This window comes from Bombus pyrosoma, linkage group LG8 (assembly GCF_014825855.1).
Source record: "Bombus pyrosoma isolate SC7728 linkage group LG8, ASM1482585v1, whole genome shotgun sequence".
In the NCBI taxonomy this organism is placed as follows: domain Eukaryota; kingdom Metazoa; phylum Arthropoda; class Insecta; order Hymenoptera; family Apidae; genus Bombus; species Bombus pyrosoma.
The window spans coordinates 2,011,548-2,028,159 of NC_057777.1; the positions used below are offsets into that span (position 1 = coordinate 2,011,548).

A 16,612-nucleotide genomic window follows, 5' to 3' on the forward strand; every position below is an offset into this window, starting at 1 on the left:
GATGTACAAAATAAAACAAATATATGAGAAAAGTGTATGACATCTTTATTTACAATTCATTCCCTTTTATTTTAATAAAATAATTCATATTATACTTTATTTCTAATTTTTTTTCTTAGAACCTTGGTTTTAAAAGAACCTTTTTTTATATGAGGCTTTTTATTTTTTTCTTTCTTCTTCTTTGGAATTTCTTCTATAACCTTCTTCATTATATCAATGGCTTTCTGATTGTCATTGTTTAATTTAAGCTCAATATTCACATCAGGATACTTTCCAGAAAATCCTTTTGGAAATAGCGTTTTCGACATAAGCGATGCCAATTGATGCCTCTTTTTTTTTAACTGATACCTCAGGCTTGCCTTTTCTTCCATTTCCACTGCTAAATTTCTGAGAAATAAGATCGTTTTTGTCATAGAATAAAACATATAGTAACAATCATTATTGATGCTTTTAACTAAGTTATATCTTACTCTTCGTCCTCCTCTAAAACCAAATCCATTTCTTCAACTGCTTTACGTAACCAACCTTTTTTTGAATTATCTCTACGACATTTTAATTCCAACTTATCAATTTCTCGAGCAATCTCAACTCTCTCTTTAATTGCAATTAGCAATCTATCTACTACAGGAAACATAGGTATATCTTCCGCTAAATATAAAAAGATTGTATTCATATTAAAAGTTCAAATTATCAAACAGTATATCATTGTTTAGTTTATTCACTTACTACGACCAAGTGTTTTACACAATTTGCTATAATATTCCTTTTCAGATGGTTCCATCATAAGAACTGTTATACCATCTTTTTGTGCTCTTGCTGTTCTTCCACTTCTGTGTACATAACTCTAAATAATAATTACAAAATTAAGAGAAAAACTTGTATTTTAATCAGATATATTATAATGCGATGCAAGCGATTATTTCATCTATATTGCGCCGTAATGTTGCGTTTAATTAACGCTAATTTACTTCATATCCATTGACACATACCTCACTTGTTCTAGGAACTTGATAATGTATTACATGCTCAACATTTGGAATATCCAAACCTCTTGCAGCTACATCAGTAGCTATTAACAATCCGTTTTCATCAGCCTGAAATCTGATTTTCCTTATTATGTATCTCAAAGTTATATATGTGTTAAAGAAAATTTACCTTTCTAAATTTTTTAATCGCTGTCTCTGCTGCATACTTGCATGTAATGGTAAAGGTTTACAATCAAGTATCCCTAAAAGAGTAGCTAAGCGTTTTACACAACCAATACTATTGCAGAATACCAATGTTCTACCAGCATATCTTTTTAGGAAGTAATAAAGATAGTAATCTTTATGATCTATTGTACATGCTATTCTACATTCTGTCAAATTAGTTGCGGTACCTGATGAATAATTTTAGTTATATTATGCTAAATTCATTATCTTTCAGATACTTAACAAAAAAATTTGCAACCTGATTTTTTTGTAACATCAATAATTTTTGGGTTCTTTATTCCTACTAGTTCCATAATCTTTTGTAATTTTTGAGCAGGTGTAAGCTTTTGTATCTTGCTTTTAGTATTCTTCCTTTTTTTCTTTTCCAAATACTCTGGAATATCATGCACCATAGTTAATGTAGCAGAAAATACAAATGTTTGTCTTTCTTCCACTTTTTTTTCATTCATATTTATTTTTTCCAGTAGTTGCTGCAATTCTTGGAAATGTCCCTTCTCTAACATTCTATCTGTTTCGTCAATAGCCAAATACCTATTTTATATTGCATAATATGTATAAAGTAACATTGCAGATAATTATGAAACTACTTAATAAAGAGGAAAAAACTTACTTAATAGAATCCACTTTACTAAGATGTGGATTACCTTGTTGTATCAATTCCCATAATCTACCAGGTGTTGCAATTACAATCTCAGGTCCTTTACTTAATATTCTTTCTTGTTTAACTGCAGCCATTCCTCCTAATACTACAGCTACCTAAATAATATCAGTACTTAATATAATGAGTATTTAAACAATTCTCAAGACTTACTAATTAATAGTACTTATCAAAACAGTTACTTTAATGTCTGTATATTTGATTGCTTTAGTTAGGTGATCCTTAATTTGAATAGCTAATTCACGAGTTGGTGTCAATATTAATGCATACAGTGGCTTCGTACAATTCTGTGTTTTGCTCATTTTTACATTATTAATTACACGTACACAACCTATACCATTTTCATTAAGACCTTCAATATGTTCTTCACAATCAGATTCAGATGAGCTGTTATCATTTTCTACCATTTTATTTTCAGAACAAATCCAGCCTTTGTTCTTAATAATTCCAGTTATTTCTTTCCCAAATTCCATGTCTGACTGTTGGGATTGCTTATTTTTTAAATCCAAAATACCATTTATAATTGGAATTCCAAACGCCAATGTTTTTCCACTGCCTGTTTCAGCTGCACCTAGTATATCTCTATGTCCCAATATTGCTGGTGGCAAAGTTAATGCTTGAATAGGAGTTGGTTCATGAAATTGTTGATCTTTTAATGCCTTTATTACAGGCGTGGGTACACCTAACATATACCATCGTTGGGCATCAATGTCATATGCATCATTTTTATCCTCATTGCATTCATTAGAAAATTGATCATTATTATTAGGATTAATATCTAAACCATTTTTTGAAGACAGACATTTTGGTATCTTTTTAGCATTTCTTCCTTCTAACTTCTTTTCTGGAGATTTTATCTTCTTAGCTTTTTTTAATAATGGTTCATTAGCAACTATGTCATTTTTTGCCCATACATGGGAACGTTTACGCTTTGGTGATACCTAGAGATTAAATAATAAAATACAGAAATATACCAAAGTTTTGCTTTTAATGATAATGAGTATTATCATATTAATTTAAAATGGCAATATTATTGGAAAATATAATTTATAATTTACCTTAACTTCTTTGCTATTAGTTTCCACATTGTGGATTAAAATCTTTGTCTTGTTATTTTCTTTTGTTAATTTGTAATCAGTTAGTTCCTCAATGCCAATCAAATCTTCTACATTACCAGCAAATACAGAACCTTCCAATTCCAATGGTTTCCACCCACTTAAATTATCGTGTCTCTTTTTTGGCATAGCTATGATACTAACGCTCTCTATAATTAATAAATAATAATTAATGAATGGTAGCAATACTATTCTCAAATGTACATAACCATAAAACACGTGGAGAGTAACTCACTAGACACAACAATACTATATCCATATATGTATACAGTACATACTATCTGATACTATGTATATAGGTACATACATACATGTGTATAATGATCGTTCTCTATTCTGGATACTGGTTCTGGCTGAACACTTTTGGCGGCAGACAACAGAAAGGGTGACAGAGCAATAGAGCTTGCATCCTGCACTCAGAAGATGGCGCGGCGCACATAAGCACCTGTTTCTTAAGTCAACTACTACATCCGTTCTGGTCCGTCCGCTCATTGCTCATTCTTGCGGCTGGACCGCTAGTCGTCACATCGTATTGTAGTTAAGAAATCAGTATTTAATATTAATAAAATATTTAAATATTTTAAAACAATATACAACTTGACATAATTAGTCCCGTAACTAACAAATTAATTGTAGGACTCCAATAAGTATAAAGTAAAATGTTTTTAAGCGTACACAAACATCTGCAGAAAGAATACAATATCTATATGCCAAAGCAAAACGAGACTGTCATATGTTAAGGATGCGTTTGAAAGCACTACGAGAAAGACATTTACGGGAAAAAGAGGAGATAAAAAGATTACAAATTTATTTACAATGTTATTGCAAAAATTTCGAAGGTTATATTAATGAAATGTTTGAAGAATATTAAAAAAAAAAAAGTAAATTGCTTACGTTTTTAGTGGATGTAGAAAAAAGAAAGATGAAGAATATGAAAAATTACTTTTAGAAAAATTACTATTAGGAACATAAAAACAATTAAAGATGTATTGGATAATATTATATTATTTTAATTTCTGAAGATTGTTATGACATAATTTTGACAGATACGTGATGAATAAAAAGAATAATTCTAAAGGAGTTTCGAGTTTTCTATACAACATATGATATAGATATATGTTTAATACATAACTAAAAATTGATATGTTGTAAATACTTTGTAAAATATTATTTTCGTAATGTTATAATTTGGATATAAAAACGTCAATTATATAAAATGCACAACATTTACCACAACAGGAAATTGTTTTTACATTCATACAGTTAATCTAAAAAATTATTTTTTTATTTACAATATTTTTGTATACAATAATATGCAATGAAACAAAAATTTACAATTATCTATTTTGATTTTCACCATTACCAGTTGAATTATTTGTAAGAATGTTACTGTCTTCAATCGAATGTGTATTTCTTTCTTGTGAATCAGTAGATACAGTTTTCTGTTCTAAAAATAAATGTGACTGTGACATTTTTAATTTCTCCAATTGTGAAACAGTTCTATCTATTTCTGCAGTTTCAGGTAATGATGATATTTCAGAGGAAGTTCTTTGTAACAGTAGTGATTGTACGTCAGACACTGGCAAATTTTTCGAAATTGGTAATAAAGGAGCCAAAGGTTCCAAAATAACGTCTCTGTTTAAGTATGTTATTCCCTATAAAAAATGAAGATTATTCATTATATATACATATATATATATAGTGCTACTATGTGATTCATTTAAAAATAAATTTGCACATTTTCTTACCTCTGCTTGTAACAAATTTTCTGAAATGCCTAAGTGAATTGCACTTTGATTTGGTGGAAAAATAACATGAATGCAGTACTGTACATAAGGAACTAATTGTTCACTCAAACATTCTATAAATTTGAGCATGTTCTCCCTTTCTGAAGCTGCAAAAGCCTGAAAAAAAAATATGAATTGTATTAGATATATATCTATTTAATTTTAAACAATTGGTAAGATACAAGTTAAAAATATTAATTTACCTGCTGTTCTTGTTTATAAAAAAGTAATATTGATTTTGCTACATTATGTAAAGACTCTTGTAAAATCTTTGTACAAAAGACAGAAAGTGCTACTGGTGGACAAAGTCGTATTTCATTAAAAGCTGATATAAGTCCATTACAATATTCAGCTAACGGATAAAATTCAACCAATTGTTCTGGTGGATTCTCCTGCAAAATATGGTTTTCATTTGTATTATAAAGTGTAAATATGATACATAGATCCATTTCATTAGTTGAAGAGAATATGGAGTGTCACTGACTTATTTTTTCATATAGATTTACCTTCTTTTGACTTGTACCACCAATTCGGTGATACTCTGTATAATAAAAAGACAATTACTTACTGATTTAATTGTAGTAGTTATTTTAATAGTAGTCTTTTGTATTTTATTAATTAAGGTAAATGATTCCATATCATTCTCAAACTTTTTTGTTGTCTTGCGAATACTAGACTCAAATTTTTCCCCAATAACACGTACAAATATATCAGACATTCGACCTGTAAAATCAGCACCTACTCTACCAAATGATAAACCAAAATATGTACATTGACCCAAAATAGAATCTATTGATGTCACACCAGGTAAATCTTGTTCTAAAGTCGTTAAAAATTGGGATATCTAGAAAAAAATTAATTATACTGTATTGAAGATATATTGTCAAAAAATACATAAATATCCAATATACCTTTTCTTCAACCCAATGGTAAAATATAGCACACTCGTTTACAGTTAGATCTCTTCCTGGTGTTATTAGTTCATCATCATTAAACATAGCTTTATATTGTGTTATTATATTGAATAAATGTATTCTGGATAATTCTATAGTTTTTGTGATATGAAGATTAGCTAAATGGAAATAATATACATTATTAAATTGTCTATTTGATATAATGTATTATACGAAATCAACCTACGGTCTTCTTTGGGAATAGCATTCAGAAGACTTTGAAGCCAGCTATCACGTGCTTGTAGAAATTTAATACGTAATTCAGGTTCTGTAAAAGCATCCATTGATCGTAATAATCCAACAAGTTGTAGACATCTTGCGAGTGGTAAATCACCTCTTAGTGAACCAACAACTTGTCCCACCATGCCAGACCAACTGTTTTCAATTTCTGTCACTATGGACTAAATCATTAATAAACAACTTGGAATATATTTTGTTATATTCTGTAAGTATGTTAAATTATACCGATATAATTGGAATATCTCCATGTTTAGTTCCCAACTGACGTGCATATTGAGATAATTCTAATGCTTCATTATATTGATTACTCCTTAAACAAGATTCCATCAACTGAGGCATTTCAAGTACTTCAAGTAATTCTGCATTTCTTGTTAGTGTTAAACTGTTTATTCTTCTATGTGTATTTATGTCTTTTGATGTATCACAAAATGATTGGCACTTTTCCACAAATTTAGGTATCTCTTGTACAAGTCCATCAAGTCGATTTTCAGTCTCATTGAACTTGAAATTAAATAATATATTTTTATTAATGGATAGACCAATGAAACTATAAAAATTACTAAAGTCTGGAACATTATTACTTGTTTAAATATTTCTCTAGAACTTTCTGCTGTCTGAATAAATGTCTTATAATTTGCAAACACCAACTCTTGTGTAGTTTGCAATACTGAAGTTTTCTCATCATTCAAATGACCAGGCTCTTTATCTAAAAAGAAATAGATACTTTATAATCTGTTTTAAATTAAAGAATTACACATTAGGAAAAATTGCCTTACTGAGCTGATCAACATCGTAACCACCAAGTTTTGATAAGTATTGATAAAAATCTGGATTTTCCTTCCATAATTCTGTAAGAACGTATAACAATGTATAATTATAATTAAAGATTTACTTCAAACAGGTAGTTTAAATGCGATATATCAATATTGAGAAGTGAGTTTATTTCTACTGTAGAAGTAAAGATAAGTTACCTGGTATGCCACTTGGAAATACGAGATTTATTACATTTTCAGTTTCGATATCCATTGTTTATTTAAATAATACATTTGTACATACGACTGAAATACTTAAACTATTATTACGTACTGCATGTTGTATATATATCTATAGGTTACACGTCTAGAATATCGTTTCGTATCTTGACAGAATATCTCGATTGTAACAGTACAATTATTGGCTGTTCGTTGAATGAATAGTATACAGGTCCTACAAGGAAGATCCAATGAATTTAATTCTTGACTGGATTACTATTTGATGTATTAGTCCCAACTGTATGAAAGACTAAATTGTAACAAAAATAATTTATTCCAGAAATAAGAATGTATAAATAAAATATATTTAGAAACAGAGAGTTAAAATAAATTGAAATAGCTATATTAAAATAGAAATTTTATAAAGAGTTTCGATAAAATTTAATGATTATGTACCAATGTTACCGTTTATTTTTTATGCTTTTCAATAATAAATGACAATTTTAATAGATTTTATAAGATATTTTAATGTGAAGTAATGTTAAGTATATATATCATACAATAGTGTAATAGTACCACAGACATACTATTGTGTGGACATGTGTAATATCTGATATTATCTAGTTATTAGCTATGATACAATTTAGTTGAAATAAGTGATTATAGCTAAAATTATTTATACTGAAACATTACACAGTAACTTTCAATAATTTTTTCATTTAATACAAAATGATATTAAATGTTCTCAAACAGGTAAATACATCTCTTTTTCACTCAAAATAAGGTTATATAAATCTACCGTATTTGTAAAAATAATTATTTAATCAAATTATACAGGTTACAACATACTGTCGACGTCCTTTATTTAATGAGACAGTGAGATTATATGGTATATATGAACCGCCGTATTTAAAGGTTTTCTATGAATAGTTTATATTTATTCAATTATACTTTATATTAAATTTGTACTATGATTATGTTTAATATCTAATTTATTTGTACTATTATAGCAAAAAGAATATGAGATACCAATTTGTCCTGTTTTAAACATACAAATTAGAGGATACAATTATCCTATAATTGAGAGTTATCAAAGCTTTGTTCACAAAATATCAAGGGTATTTAATTTTACTATTGATCAAAGGTAATATTATAGCCATATTTTTTAATATAAAGAATTATTTGGTATTATACTATGTCATAATGATGTGTTCTGTTTTCATAGCTTTCCTTTACCACATAGAGAATATAAGATAAAAAGATATAAGAAAGGAGGTACTATAGTCGACGCTGAATATGATTTAAAAATTTATGAGAGAGATATACAAATATCAAATGTGTCATCTATAAAATATCCTATTCTTATTAGAATATTAGAAGCAACTTTACCGGAAGGTGTTTCATTACATGTTGATAAATATGATCCATCATTAGAAAGGAAACGTTTTATACCAAATAGGGACTTGATTGATACCAAGAAAGAATTAGAAGAATTAAATGAAAACAGAGGAAAATAAGAGTAATAATTATTAAAATATTATTAATTTATAAAAGAATAAAAAATTAATTTTGTGTTGTAACTGGAAAAAATATTGAAGCAAGTTTTATAATTTATATAGCAATAAATAAATAATTCGGTTATGTAATTTGAAAATAACTTTTATTGTGTAAAAATTATGTACAATATAAAAGTATACATGTGCTTATACAAGTTTTATATATATGTAAATATAGAAAATATATATACATATATATATTTTCGTATTTAAATTGAAATCTTCTTTTTATAATAGTCCAAAGTGTACAACTTTTATTTTTGAACCTTCTTCTTGTCTTGAAGATTCCTTTTCTTTGTCATTAATAGTTTCTTCTATAAAATATAATATTACATATTTGAACATTATTATAATTATTAAACTATATCACTTACTCGGTAATGGTTGAAAATCTTTAAGATAATCTTCATTTCCGAGGCACAATGGAAGACTTTCTGCTAACTCCCGTTTAGGATCAGTTAAATGTACTTGAGTAATTGTGGAACGTTTTTGTTTATGTGATTGACCCTAGAAATATAATAAAAAAAGCGAATACCACATATTTTTGATATCTGTAATACCTTACTTACGTTTATATACTTACTGTACCAGGTACTAAAATATGTGTAACAGTATCTGAAAATTTAACCTTTGGTTTTTCATTTGTTGTTAATGTTGTATCTGTGAAGGTAGGAAAGGAAGAACAGGACGTAGAACTAGAAGTAGATGGTGATATGATAGGCAGAGGTGGAATGTTGGAAGATATCTTAGATTCTTTACTAATATTAGTATTTGTACTGTTTTGTGATGATACTAATTTTGAATGTCTATCAAATCTGTTTTGTGCACCATAAGTAGAAGAAAATTGCGAATTACCCAGTCTCGTATTATTAGTAGAGGAATGCATATCAATGTTATCACAACTTCCATGAAGTGAAATGCAATCAAAGTCATAATTAAATCTGTACCTAGATTTAATATTGGTATATTTAGGTTGATCTTGTAAAATATTGGATGCAGAATTTTGTCTTTGTAATAAATGCGAGTTGACGTTTCTTGTTCTAATAGATGAAAATTTTTTAACAGATTCATCAATATCAGCTAATCCTGATGTACTTCTAGATAAAGGAAGATTTTTTTTTGGAAGACTTTGAAAATAATTCGTAAATGAATTTGTTAAAGAAGGTGGTGGTGGAATATTGAAATCTACTTGCTTTTTTCCCAGGAAAGGTTGCTGTAATTTCATAATACTAGGATTATCATCATTATTAAAATTATTTGAACTGCCATTGCATGAATCTTTTACTTGATTTTCAAGAAAACTAAATGAAGTAGATGCAAGATTACTGTGATTGTTATGTAAATTGCATGTTAATTTATTTGTTACAACAGAATCAGAAAGCGTTTTAGACACAAAATTACTGATTGTGACAGATGGCTTAATATTTTTTAAAGGAGATGAAACAGTATTTGAGTCAGATTTAGTAGTTACTAAATCATTAAAAGATTTATCATATGGATTTGAAATATCTGTACCAAGTGTACTAAATGATGTAGACATAATATTATTATCTATGTTATCTAATGAAGATTTTAATAGATTAGAAGAAACATCTGATGTAACTGATTCATGTGTCAGACTATTAAAAGGAGTAGACATAAAACTATTTTCTTGTACTAGATTCGTTGTTATTGTATCATTAGGTATATTATCAAGAGGCAACTGCATTTCACCACGTAGGACTTTCTTCAGTGTGGTATCTACAGAGTTCTCATTAATTCGATTAGATATTCCTGTTTTTCTTTCATTTAAAGACAGACTCCCAAATGAAGTTGTCATTAAATCATCAGAAATGTTATTTAAAGATTGTGAATTACTGGTAGAAGACATTGTAGATACTGATGTTGGATGTGCATGAATTTTATACAGTGGTTTGTTGAATGATGTTGATGTAAAAAATGTATTTGGAGGTGAAAGGTGAGATGAATGGTGGAAGGAGGTTGTGGTAAGAGTATTATTAGATATACTGAAAGATTTTGTTTCTAGATTACAGTCAGTTTTTTCATTAGGTGATATGTCGGTAAATGAAGTAGATAATAAATTTTTATGAAGATTATGTGGATGGAGAACTGGTAAGGGTGGAATTTGGTTGCTAGACTCTTTCTTATAATTGTGACTTTTTGATTTTATGTCAGTTTGATTCTCCTTTGAAAAATTGTCACTTTCGTCACTATAAGATACTTCTCCTTTATCACTTATTGAATCAGAACACAGTGAACAGGATGCTCTAGAGCATGTAGAATCTGAAAATTGTCTTTTATAGTATACTCCTTGAACTAAAATGTATAATAGGATATTTCATTTATTCTTACGTGAACTACTGCAACTATTTGATCTACTTAATATGCGTTCAGCATTTTCTTTTGCAGCAGTTGCCATTGCTGTATCATTTACAACTATTGCATAAAAGTGTATATCCATAAAAAGATCATGATCATTCAAGTCTATAGCAAGCCTAAAAGCCTTTTCAAACATATGATACCTACAATATCTAGAATTAGTTTTATGTGTTACACAAACGTTTTTGTAAAGTAAATATGTGTAATACCTTAATAAGTGATGGAAGAAACGTCTTGTTAAATCTCTTATTTCGTCTCCATATTCTTCTTCAATAGCCTGACTTATTGGTTTAATAGGTACATGAAAGCTGCCTAATGCATTTTGTATAAGATCTAGAGAGTCAAATTATATTATGTTTACATTATATTATCCATTACAAATCAATTAAACTACAGAAGTATATCTTACTTTCCCGTTCTGTCGTCAATGGTAGTTTAAACAAATAATTTACAATCTGATTTAATGCATGCATACATGCACGAGAATGAGTATCCCAATTCATAGCTAATAGTAAAGAAGTTGCTTGTTCAACTTGTGATAAAGATAAATATCTCTTGACTAATACATCACCAGTAAAAGAATTTCCTTCCAACATTTTAAGAACACCAAGGGGTCCTCTATAAATTTATTATATTAATACCAATTTTACTTGTTACTTATATTATAAAAAGAGCTTATATAACGTTATACCGTTGAAAAATTAACAATAATAAAGAATTTCCGTGATTATGTAAATTAATATAACAATTTAAATCAGTTTTTTTATTCCATTCCATGCGAAGTAATGCTGGTTGAATTCTACAATGTAAATAGATATTTTGTATTGTATTATATGTGTAGCAAGTGCTGCTATTATATCTTGGTAAGAAAGTAAAGTTAAAGTAATACCTGAAATACGAAGATAAGTCAAGTATATTGGCTTGTGCTGCTTCTTCGGTCAATGTTTGACTTTTAATACAGGATAAAGCAATGTCAAAATGTTGAAATTGACCTTTGTCATTTCCAACAACAAATATTATTCCATCACTATGCCACGATGCCAATGTAGGTATCTTAAATATATATACATATATATATATCATTTTGAGCATTTTAGAAATCATTGTTTTAGTACTGGACTTTACACATATGCATAGCTTACAAAAGCTGCTTTTACACTAGCAGTAGTAGCTCTAGTCTGGTCATAAATTATGATAGAACCATCTATACAACATAATAACAATAATTCTTGAGTTGGTGAAAATTTTACACAACTTGTATGTGTAGGCAATGATACAGAAACCATTGCTATTCTTTGAAGTTTATCTTGTTGAGAAACTTCATATGTACGCCACTCTATAGTTACTTCGCCCTATAAAGTACTCAATTGTATCTATTGTAACATTATAGGATATGAATGATACAATATTATTACCTTTCTTGAAACTTTTTGTTCTACAGAATGAATAATATTATCATTACATGCATCAAACATTATACATAAGGGATCAAATTCACTACGTATATAACAAATTAATTCTAATTTTACTCTGAAAATAAAAATACATTATCTATAAATTAAATTTGGAAGAAATTAATATTTTTATTAAACAGTGGATAGAGATAAAAGGACAGAATTAAAACAAATAAAATTAAAAACAAGGAAGAATCTCTTTTTGAATACCCTATTAAACGATAAAGATGTATGTTAGCACGATCATGTTCTTTTACAGCAGGACTCCAAGGATAAACTTCATTTATAGTAGATTTCCACCAAATTAAAATCTATAATTTTTAAAAGTTCATTACAAATTCAAGAAAAGATAACTGAGAAGTTATTAGTTACAATATAAAGATAAAAGATCTTAATTCGATAAAATTTTTTACAAATATATTTACCAGATCACCACATTTATTGGTCTGTACTTTTTTGTCCAATCTGCGGCCATTAGGGCCAAAGAGATCAATCGTAGATAATTTTGGTTCAAGTTTATTAATTTTATCGAAGACATGTCTTTTCGATCTTGTAAAATGTACAACAGAAACTTGATTGTCGTTATAGATGCAAAGAATATAATTTTTTGTGATTATCACTATAAATATAAATAATAAAATGTCTACAACTCTTTGAATAAACATATAAATGTAAATCATATAAAAGTATACAATTACCATCTGATATATGTTCCAACAGTTTTCCTATGAGATACTTATCAAAAGTTATTTTACATACATCACCAGTGGCAATATTAACTTGTATTTGTATTAATAACGCATTGTTTAACATTAATTGTAAAACACAGTCATCATACCACTGACAATGTACAATAGTATTATCCTTCAATTGTTCCTATAAGGATATAATTGTTCTTATATTATTCAATATATAGAACGCAAAACTAATTATATTTGCTCTTAGTATTTGATCAGAAGTTTACCTCTAAGTATTTGATAGAATCCTTTAATTTATTTCCTTTTTTATTTGTTGGTACATATATCATACCTCGTTTCTGACAATAAGATTTTTTTGCTTCTTCATGTAAATGATCAATACGTTTATCATGGTATCTATAATAGTAATATAAAATTTGTTCTCGTTATAATAATAAAAAGTATTGTATAAAAAAATTATTTATTTGTAAAACTATTACAATATTTTAGAATGCAAACGTTTTATACTACTATTTTGTACACAGTTTTATTTAACATGTTTCTTTATTAGTATAATTTATAATACGAATGAATTAATTTGTCTCACCGAAATGCACCAAAGTCTGTACTCTTTATATTAATATTGTCGTCAAAAGTCCATAAGTTTACTTCACCCAACAATGTAAACATTATAAAACATAAAACACTGCTACTCTAAAAGCATTGAATATTCATATCAAACTGTATATAAACAAAGTCACGTTGGATCTAAAAGGGTTATGTTGTGTTACATTAGAATCAAATATAGTTCATTCAAATATATATGATAAACACAAAAGGCACACTATTTTATTTACTATTACTGGAACTTGTTCTTCACCATTTTGTTATAGAGTACTGTATTACCGGTATGTCACTTTGACTGCAATTGCAATGTCATTCATAAATCATATGTATCACAAGTATAGGATCATAGACTTATAATATAAGTCCATGTATAGGATGGACTTAATGCACTTTTATGTCGAGAACTTTAGAGCCCGTTTACCATTTTAGTATCATTCTCAACGTTACCGATTCAGCATGCGTCAGGTGACCCTCTCAGCATTTCTGTATCACATGCGACATTATCGATTCATTATAGTACTGTGAATTAAAGCTACATGAATTTCCTATGAAATTCTATACTTGTAGAACATTTATTTATTTATTTTTATTATGAAATAATTGGCGATTCCGAATAGGCTCTATTATAGAATACAGTTGTTGAACATAATAGAAATTATTTTGACGAATAAAATCATATTTAGTAGAGAAGTAACATCATTTCATTGCATATTGTCAAAATTATTCCACCAGATCTGATACGATTTCACAAATGAAGCTTCAATCTAACTACGAGTCTCGAAATTAAGACTTAAAACTAAAAGTAAATTTTGCATCGTCCCACGTCGTCGGTCGATTGATAAACTTATTGTTCTTGAAGTTAGAACTTGAAATAGGGAGCATAAATTAAAGGAGCATAAAATAAATTTCAAAGAAACGATATATAGGGTGATTTTAACGATAATTGTTTAAATTACACTTCGTTTCGAGCTTGGAAACGAATCGAATTATGTATTAGGTAGTACTGTTTCGTGATTGCTGACGCAACTGATAAACCGATGATCTATCCAATAAATTGTGAGAATACACCATATGTCCAATAATAATACTTCGATTCGACACGGATAGTATACATATGATTACACTTGTTGCTACCATATCACGTAACAATATTAGATCTCGCATTTGCAGAAATAGAAAATTATATTTCAGTCATTTCGTTTTAAATTTCACTTCAGTTATATCTTCGTAAGTACATTTGGTGATTACTCGTAACGAATCAAAAATATTATCAAATGAAATTCTATATTACTTTCATTGCAATAAATAAATTAAATGTCGGAGAGTATTACAGTACGTAAAATGGTAAATCAGTTGTTAATTTTATAGAAACTGGAAATTAACGCGAGTAAAGTGCCCTTTTCAAATTTATATAATATTTACGCATGCCTCTATAGTTTTAATTTATATATATAATAATCACATGTAAAATTATTAATCCTTTTTTAAATACATGCCGTTCTCAATCTGTCGATAATATTTATACAATTCTATCTTTAGTGCGCCAAATAAAAAGAAAGTCAATAAATGCGATTAACGCAATAGTCGTTATAATAATAGAAAAACTACGACGACGTTTGACGCGGAAGATTCATCAGGCATCGAACTTGCTTTCGCAAGACTGATTTCTTGTTATCAGTTGTGTTTCATTTGCAAATAATCAGGCGAAAATATAGATTTCATCGATAAACTTTGTCTTATTTAGGCGAATAAATGCTATCGATACGCTAGTGAAATTATATCATTGTATAGATACTGATGCGAGGATTTGAATTGTTGTTGCGCGTGTTTAGACTGATTTATATATTATTTTCTTTATATGTTATTTTCCATTGTGAGTAGAATAGAACAGGGACAATGAGGATCATTTCCTGCGGGTGTACGATTAGAATTTCGATTTACCGAACCATTATTCATTGCATAATGAATAAGCTCTTTACATGAAACGTTTGTGTGCGACGAAACTTGTTTCGATACCATGTACATACATTTAAACTTCTTAGAAGTAAGTATTCTTGGCTAGGTACCAAAGATTTATCGTTTTAATTATTTACCGTTTCAGTTTCTACATCCATTGGAACAAAATATATTGCTTTTAACTCATATCGCGTTAAGTTGTAATTAAATTCTTAAAAATGTATAGAATTATCGTATCTCCGTCGTTAATTGCAAGTGTTGGGTAAAAAAGTAAACGAAGCTGTTGAATCCTTTAATTTGGAATTGAAAGTTGTATAAAGGAGGAGACTTACAATATTAGAAATTTTTGTATTAGAAATCTAGATTCCTTTGAAGTGATTTAAACGATGTAGAATTTTTATTTCGCAAACAGAGAAAGAGACAAAGGGATAATCAAATAGAAGTTACGCTCGTTTACATATTGCACTTTAGTCTATAGATCGATAGATATATAGAAAAAAGGTCATACAAACGATCGAAATTATAGAAAAATCTTACTTTTTCTTAGAACAGATTATTGGTTTTTGGAAAGTATATTTTTCGTTTTTTTTCACATATCTCTACAGAAAAAAAATTATATTTGTTCAGGATAGGCATCAAGATTAGTGATCAGCTTACACCTTCTTTTGTTGGTAACAAAGAGGGTTAATGTTCTTGCCGTAATAGCTTGATTATGAAAACTATATCCAAAGTCGTTGAATATCAGCTAAATAATATTCTTCTCTGCTCAAATACTTTCAAAATACATTTTTTATTTACTCTAGTTTCTAAATATAATAGAAAGTATACCATAGAAATATAGTCGTATGAAGATAATCAGTAGGTTACGTGGAATTACAGAAGTGCAAAAACACAAAATAAATTCTGTATTCGGTCGAAATTTGCAATGTAAAAGCAATTCCTGATAGTTGTATTAACCCTTGGAAATACGTTATTTATAGAGACAATAATAAAAAATCGGTATTGTATTAAAAGGTAGTTTTACGAAA

At 28.3% G+C, this 16,612-nt stretch overlaps 4 protein-coding genes across 10 annotated transcripts; 1 reads left to right on the forward strand and 3 right to left on the reverse strand.

Annotated features, from left to right (window-relative positions):
- Window positions 1-22: 22 nt before the first annotated feature.
- LOC122570345 (ATP-dependent RNA helicase DDX24) lies at window positions 23-3,427 on the reverse strand. 3 transcript variants are annotated; one of them, XM_043732528.1, is made up of 10 exons: window positions 3,296-3,427; window positions 2,928-3,133; window positions 2,052-2,810; window positions 1,822-1,967; window positions 1,450-1,742; window positions 1,156-1,378; window positions 990-1,101; window positions 727-844; window positions 471-648; window positions 23-387 (listed from the first exon to the last, which is right to left on the reverse strand). In XM_043732528.1, exons 2-10 carry the CDS (start codon window positions 3,111-3,113, stop codon window positions 90-92), a joined length of 2,313 nt encoding a protein of 770 aa, XP_043588463.1. In that variant the 5' UTR covers window positions 3,114-3,133; window positions 3,296-3,427; the 3' UTR covers window positions 23-89. The 3 variants fall into 3 exon arrangements, with proteins under 3 accessions (XP_043588463.1, XP_043588465.1, XP_043588464.1); XM_043732530.1 differs by having other exon boundaries at window positions 3,292-3,388; XM_043732529.1 differs by having other exon boundaries at window positions 3,220-3,350.
- Window positions 3,428-4,168: 741 nt separating this feature from the next.
- On the reverse strand, window positions 4,169-7,262 carry LOC122570347 (conserved oligomeric Golgi complex subunit 8). The gene is made up of 10 exons (XM_043732531.1): window positions 6,936-7,262; window positions 6,741-6,812; window positions 6,546-6,670; window positions 6,190-6,465; window positions 5,912-6,125; window positions 5,683-5,843; window positions 5,340-5,615; window positions 4,975-5,163; window positions 4,733-4,888; window positions 4,169-4,639 (listed from the first exon to the last, which is right to left on the reverse strand). Exons 1-10 carry the CDS (start codon window positions 6,988-6,990, stop codon window positions 4,322-4,324), a joined length of 1,842 nt encoding a protein of 613 aa, XP_043588466.1. The 5' UTR covers window positions 6,991-7,262; the 3' UTR covers window positions 4,169-4,321.
- Window positions 7,263-7,377: 115 nt separating this feature from the next.
- On the forward strand, window positions 7,378-8,542 carry LOC122570350 (39S ribosomal protein L48, mitochondrial). Of its 2 annotated transcripts, none has more exons than XM_043732542.1 (4): window positions 7,378-7,688; window positions 7,773-7,824; window positions 7,946-8,079; window positions 8,161-8,542. In XM_043732542.1, the coding sequence occupies exons 2-4, from the start codon at window positions 7,822-7,824 to the stop codon at window positions 8,450-8,452; spliced, it is 429 nt and encodes a 142-aa protein (XP_043588477.1). In that variant the 5' UTR covers window positions 7,378-7,688; window positions 7,773-7,821; the 3' UTR covers window positions 8,453-8,542. The 2 variants fall into 2 exon arrangements, with proteins under 2 accessions (XP_043588477.1, XP_043588476.1); XM_043732541.1 differs by having other exon boundaries at window positions 7,379-7,688; window positions 7,773-7,850.
- An 87-nt stretch (window positions 8,543-8,629) lies between these two features.
- LOC122570351 (WD repeat-containing and planar cell polarity effector protein fritz) lies at window positions 8,630-13,977 on the reverse strand. 4 transcript variants are annotated; one of them, XM_043732543.1, is made up of 16 exons: window positions 13,847-13,977; window positions 13,609-13,769; window positions 13,289-13,418; window positions 13,023-13,200; window positions 12,750-12,943; window positions 12,535-12,635; window positions 12,286-12,400; window positions 12,013-12,222; window positions 11,760-11,923; window positions 11,562-11,669; window positions 11,280-11,488; window positions 11,080-11,203; window positions 10,844-11,013; window positions 9,075-10,774; window positions 8,866-8,998; window positions 8,630-8,805 (listed from the first exon to the last, which is right to left on the reverse strand). In XM_043732543.1, the coding sequence occupies exons 2-16, from the start codon at window positions 13,689-13,691 to the stop codon at window positions 8,720-8,722; spliced, it is 3,705 nt and encodes a 1,234-aa protein (XP_043588478.1). In that variant the 5' UTR covers window positions 13,692-13,769; window positions 13,847-13,977; the 3' UTR covers window positions 8,630-8,719. The 4 variants fall into 4 exon arrangements, with proteins under 4 accessions (XP_043588478.1, XP_043588479.1, XP_043588480.1 ...); XM_043732544.1 differs by having other exon boundaries at window positions 13,859-13,949; XM_043732545.1 differs by having other exon boundaries at window positions 13,882-13,900.
- Window positions 13,978-16,612: the final 2,635 nt, after the last annotated feature.

Bases quoted from the DNA above. Each gene is read 5' to 3' on its own strand.
- LOC122570345 (XM_043732528.1), bottom strand. From the start codon at position 3,113: ATGCCAAAAAAGAGACACGATAATTTAAGTGGGTGGAAACCATTGGAA. The intron at 1,102-1,155 runs GTAAATTTTCTT...AAGGAAAATCAG, and splicing joins CGATTAAAAAATTTAGAAAG to ATTTCAGGCTGATGAAAACG. The intron at 649-726 runs GTAAGTGAATAA...TTTTATATTTAG, and splicing joins GTGTAAAACACTTGGTCGTA to CGGAAGATATACCTATGTTT.
- LOC122570351 (XM_043732543.1), bottom strand. From the start codon at position 13,691: ATGTTTACATTGTTGGGTGAAGTAAACTTATGGACTTTTGACGACAAT. The intron at 12,401-12,534 runs GTATTCAAAAAG...TTTTATTTTCAG, and splicing joins CATCTTTATCGTTTAATAGG to AGTAAAATTAGAATTAATTT. The intron at 12,223-12,285 runs GTAATAATATTG...AGTACTTTATAG, and splicing joins AACAAAAAGTTTCAAGAAAG to GGCGAAGTAACTATAGAGTG.
- LOC122570347 (XM_043732531.1), bottom strand. From the start codon at position 6,990: ATGGATATCGAAACTGAAAATGTAATAAATCTCGTATTTCCAAGTGGC. The intron at 6,126-6,189 runs GTATAATTTAAC...TTAATGATTTAG, and splicing joins GAGATATTCCAATTATATCG to TCCATAGTGACAGAAATTGA. The intron at 4,889-4,974 runs GTAAATTAATAT...TTTTTTTTTCAG, and splicing joins TTTATAAACAAGAACAGCAG to GCTTTTGCAGCTTCAGAAAG.
- LOC122570350 (XM_043732541.1), top strand. From the start codon at position 7,665: ATGATATTAAATGTTCTCAAACAG. The intron at 7,689-7,772 runs GTAAATACATCT...CAAATTATACAG, and splicing joins TATTAAATGTTCTCAAACAG to GTTACAACATACTGTCGACG. The intron at 7,851-7,945 runs GTTTTCTATGAA...GTACTATTATAG, and splicing joins ATGAACCGCCGTATTTAAAG to CAAAAAGAATATGAGATACC.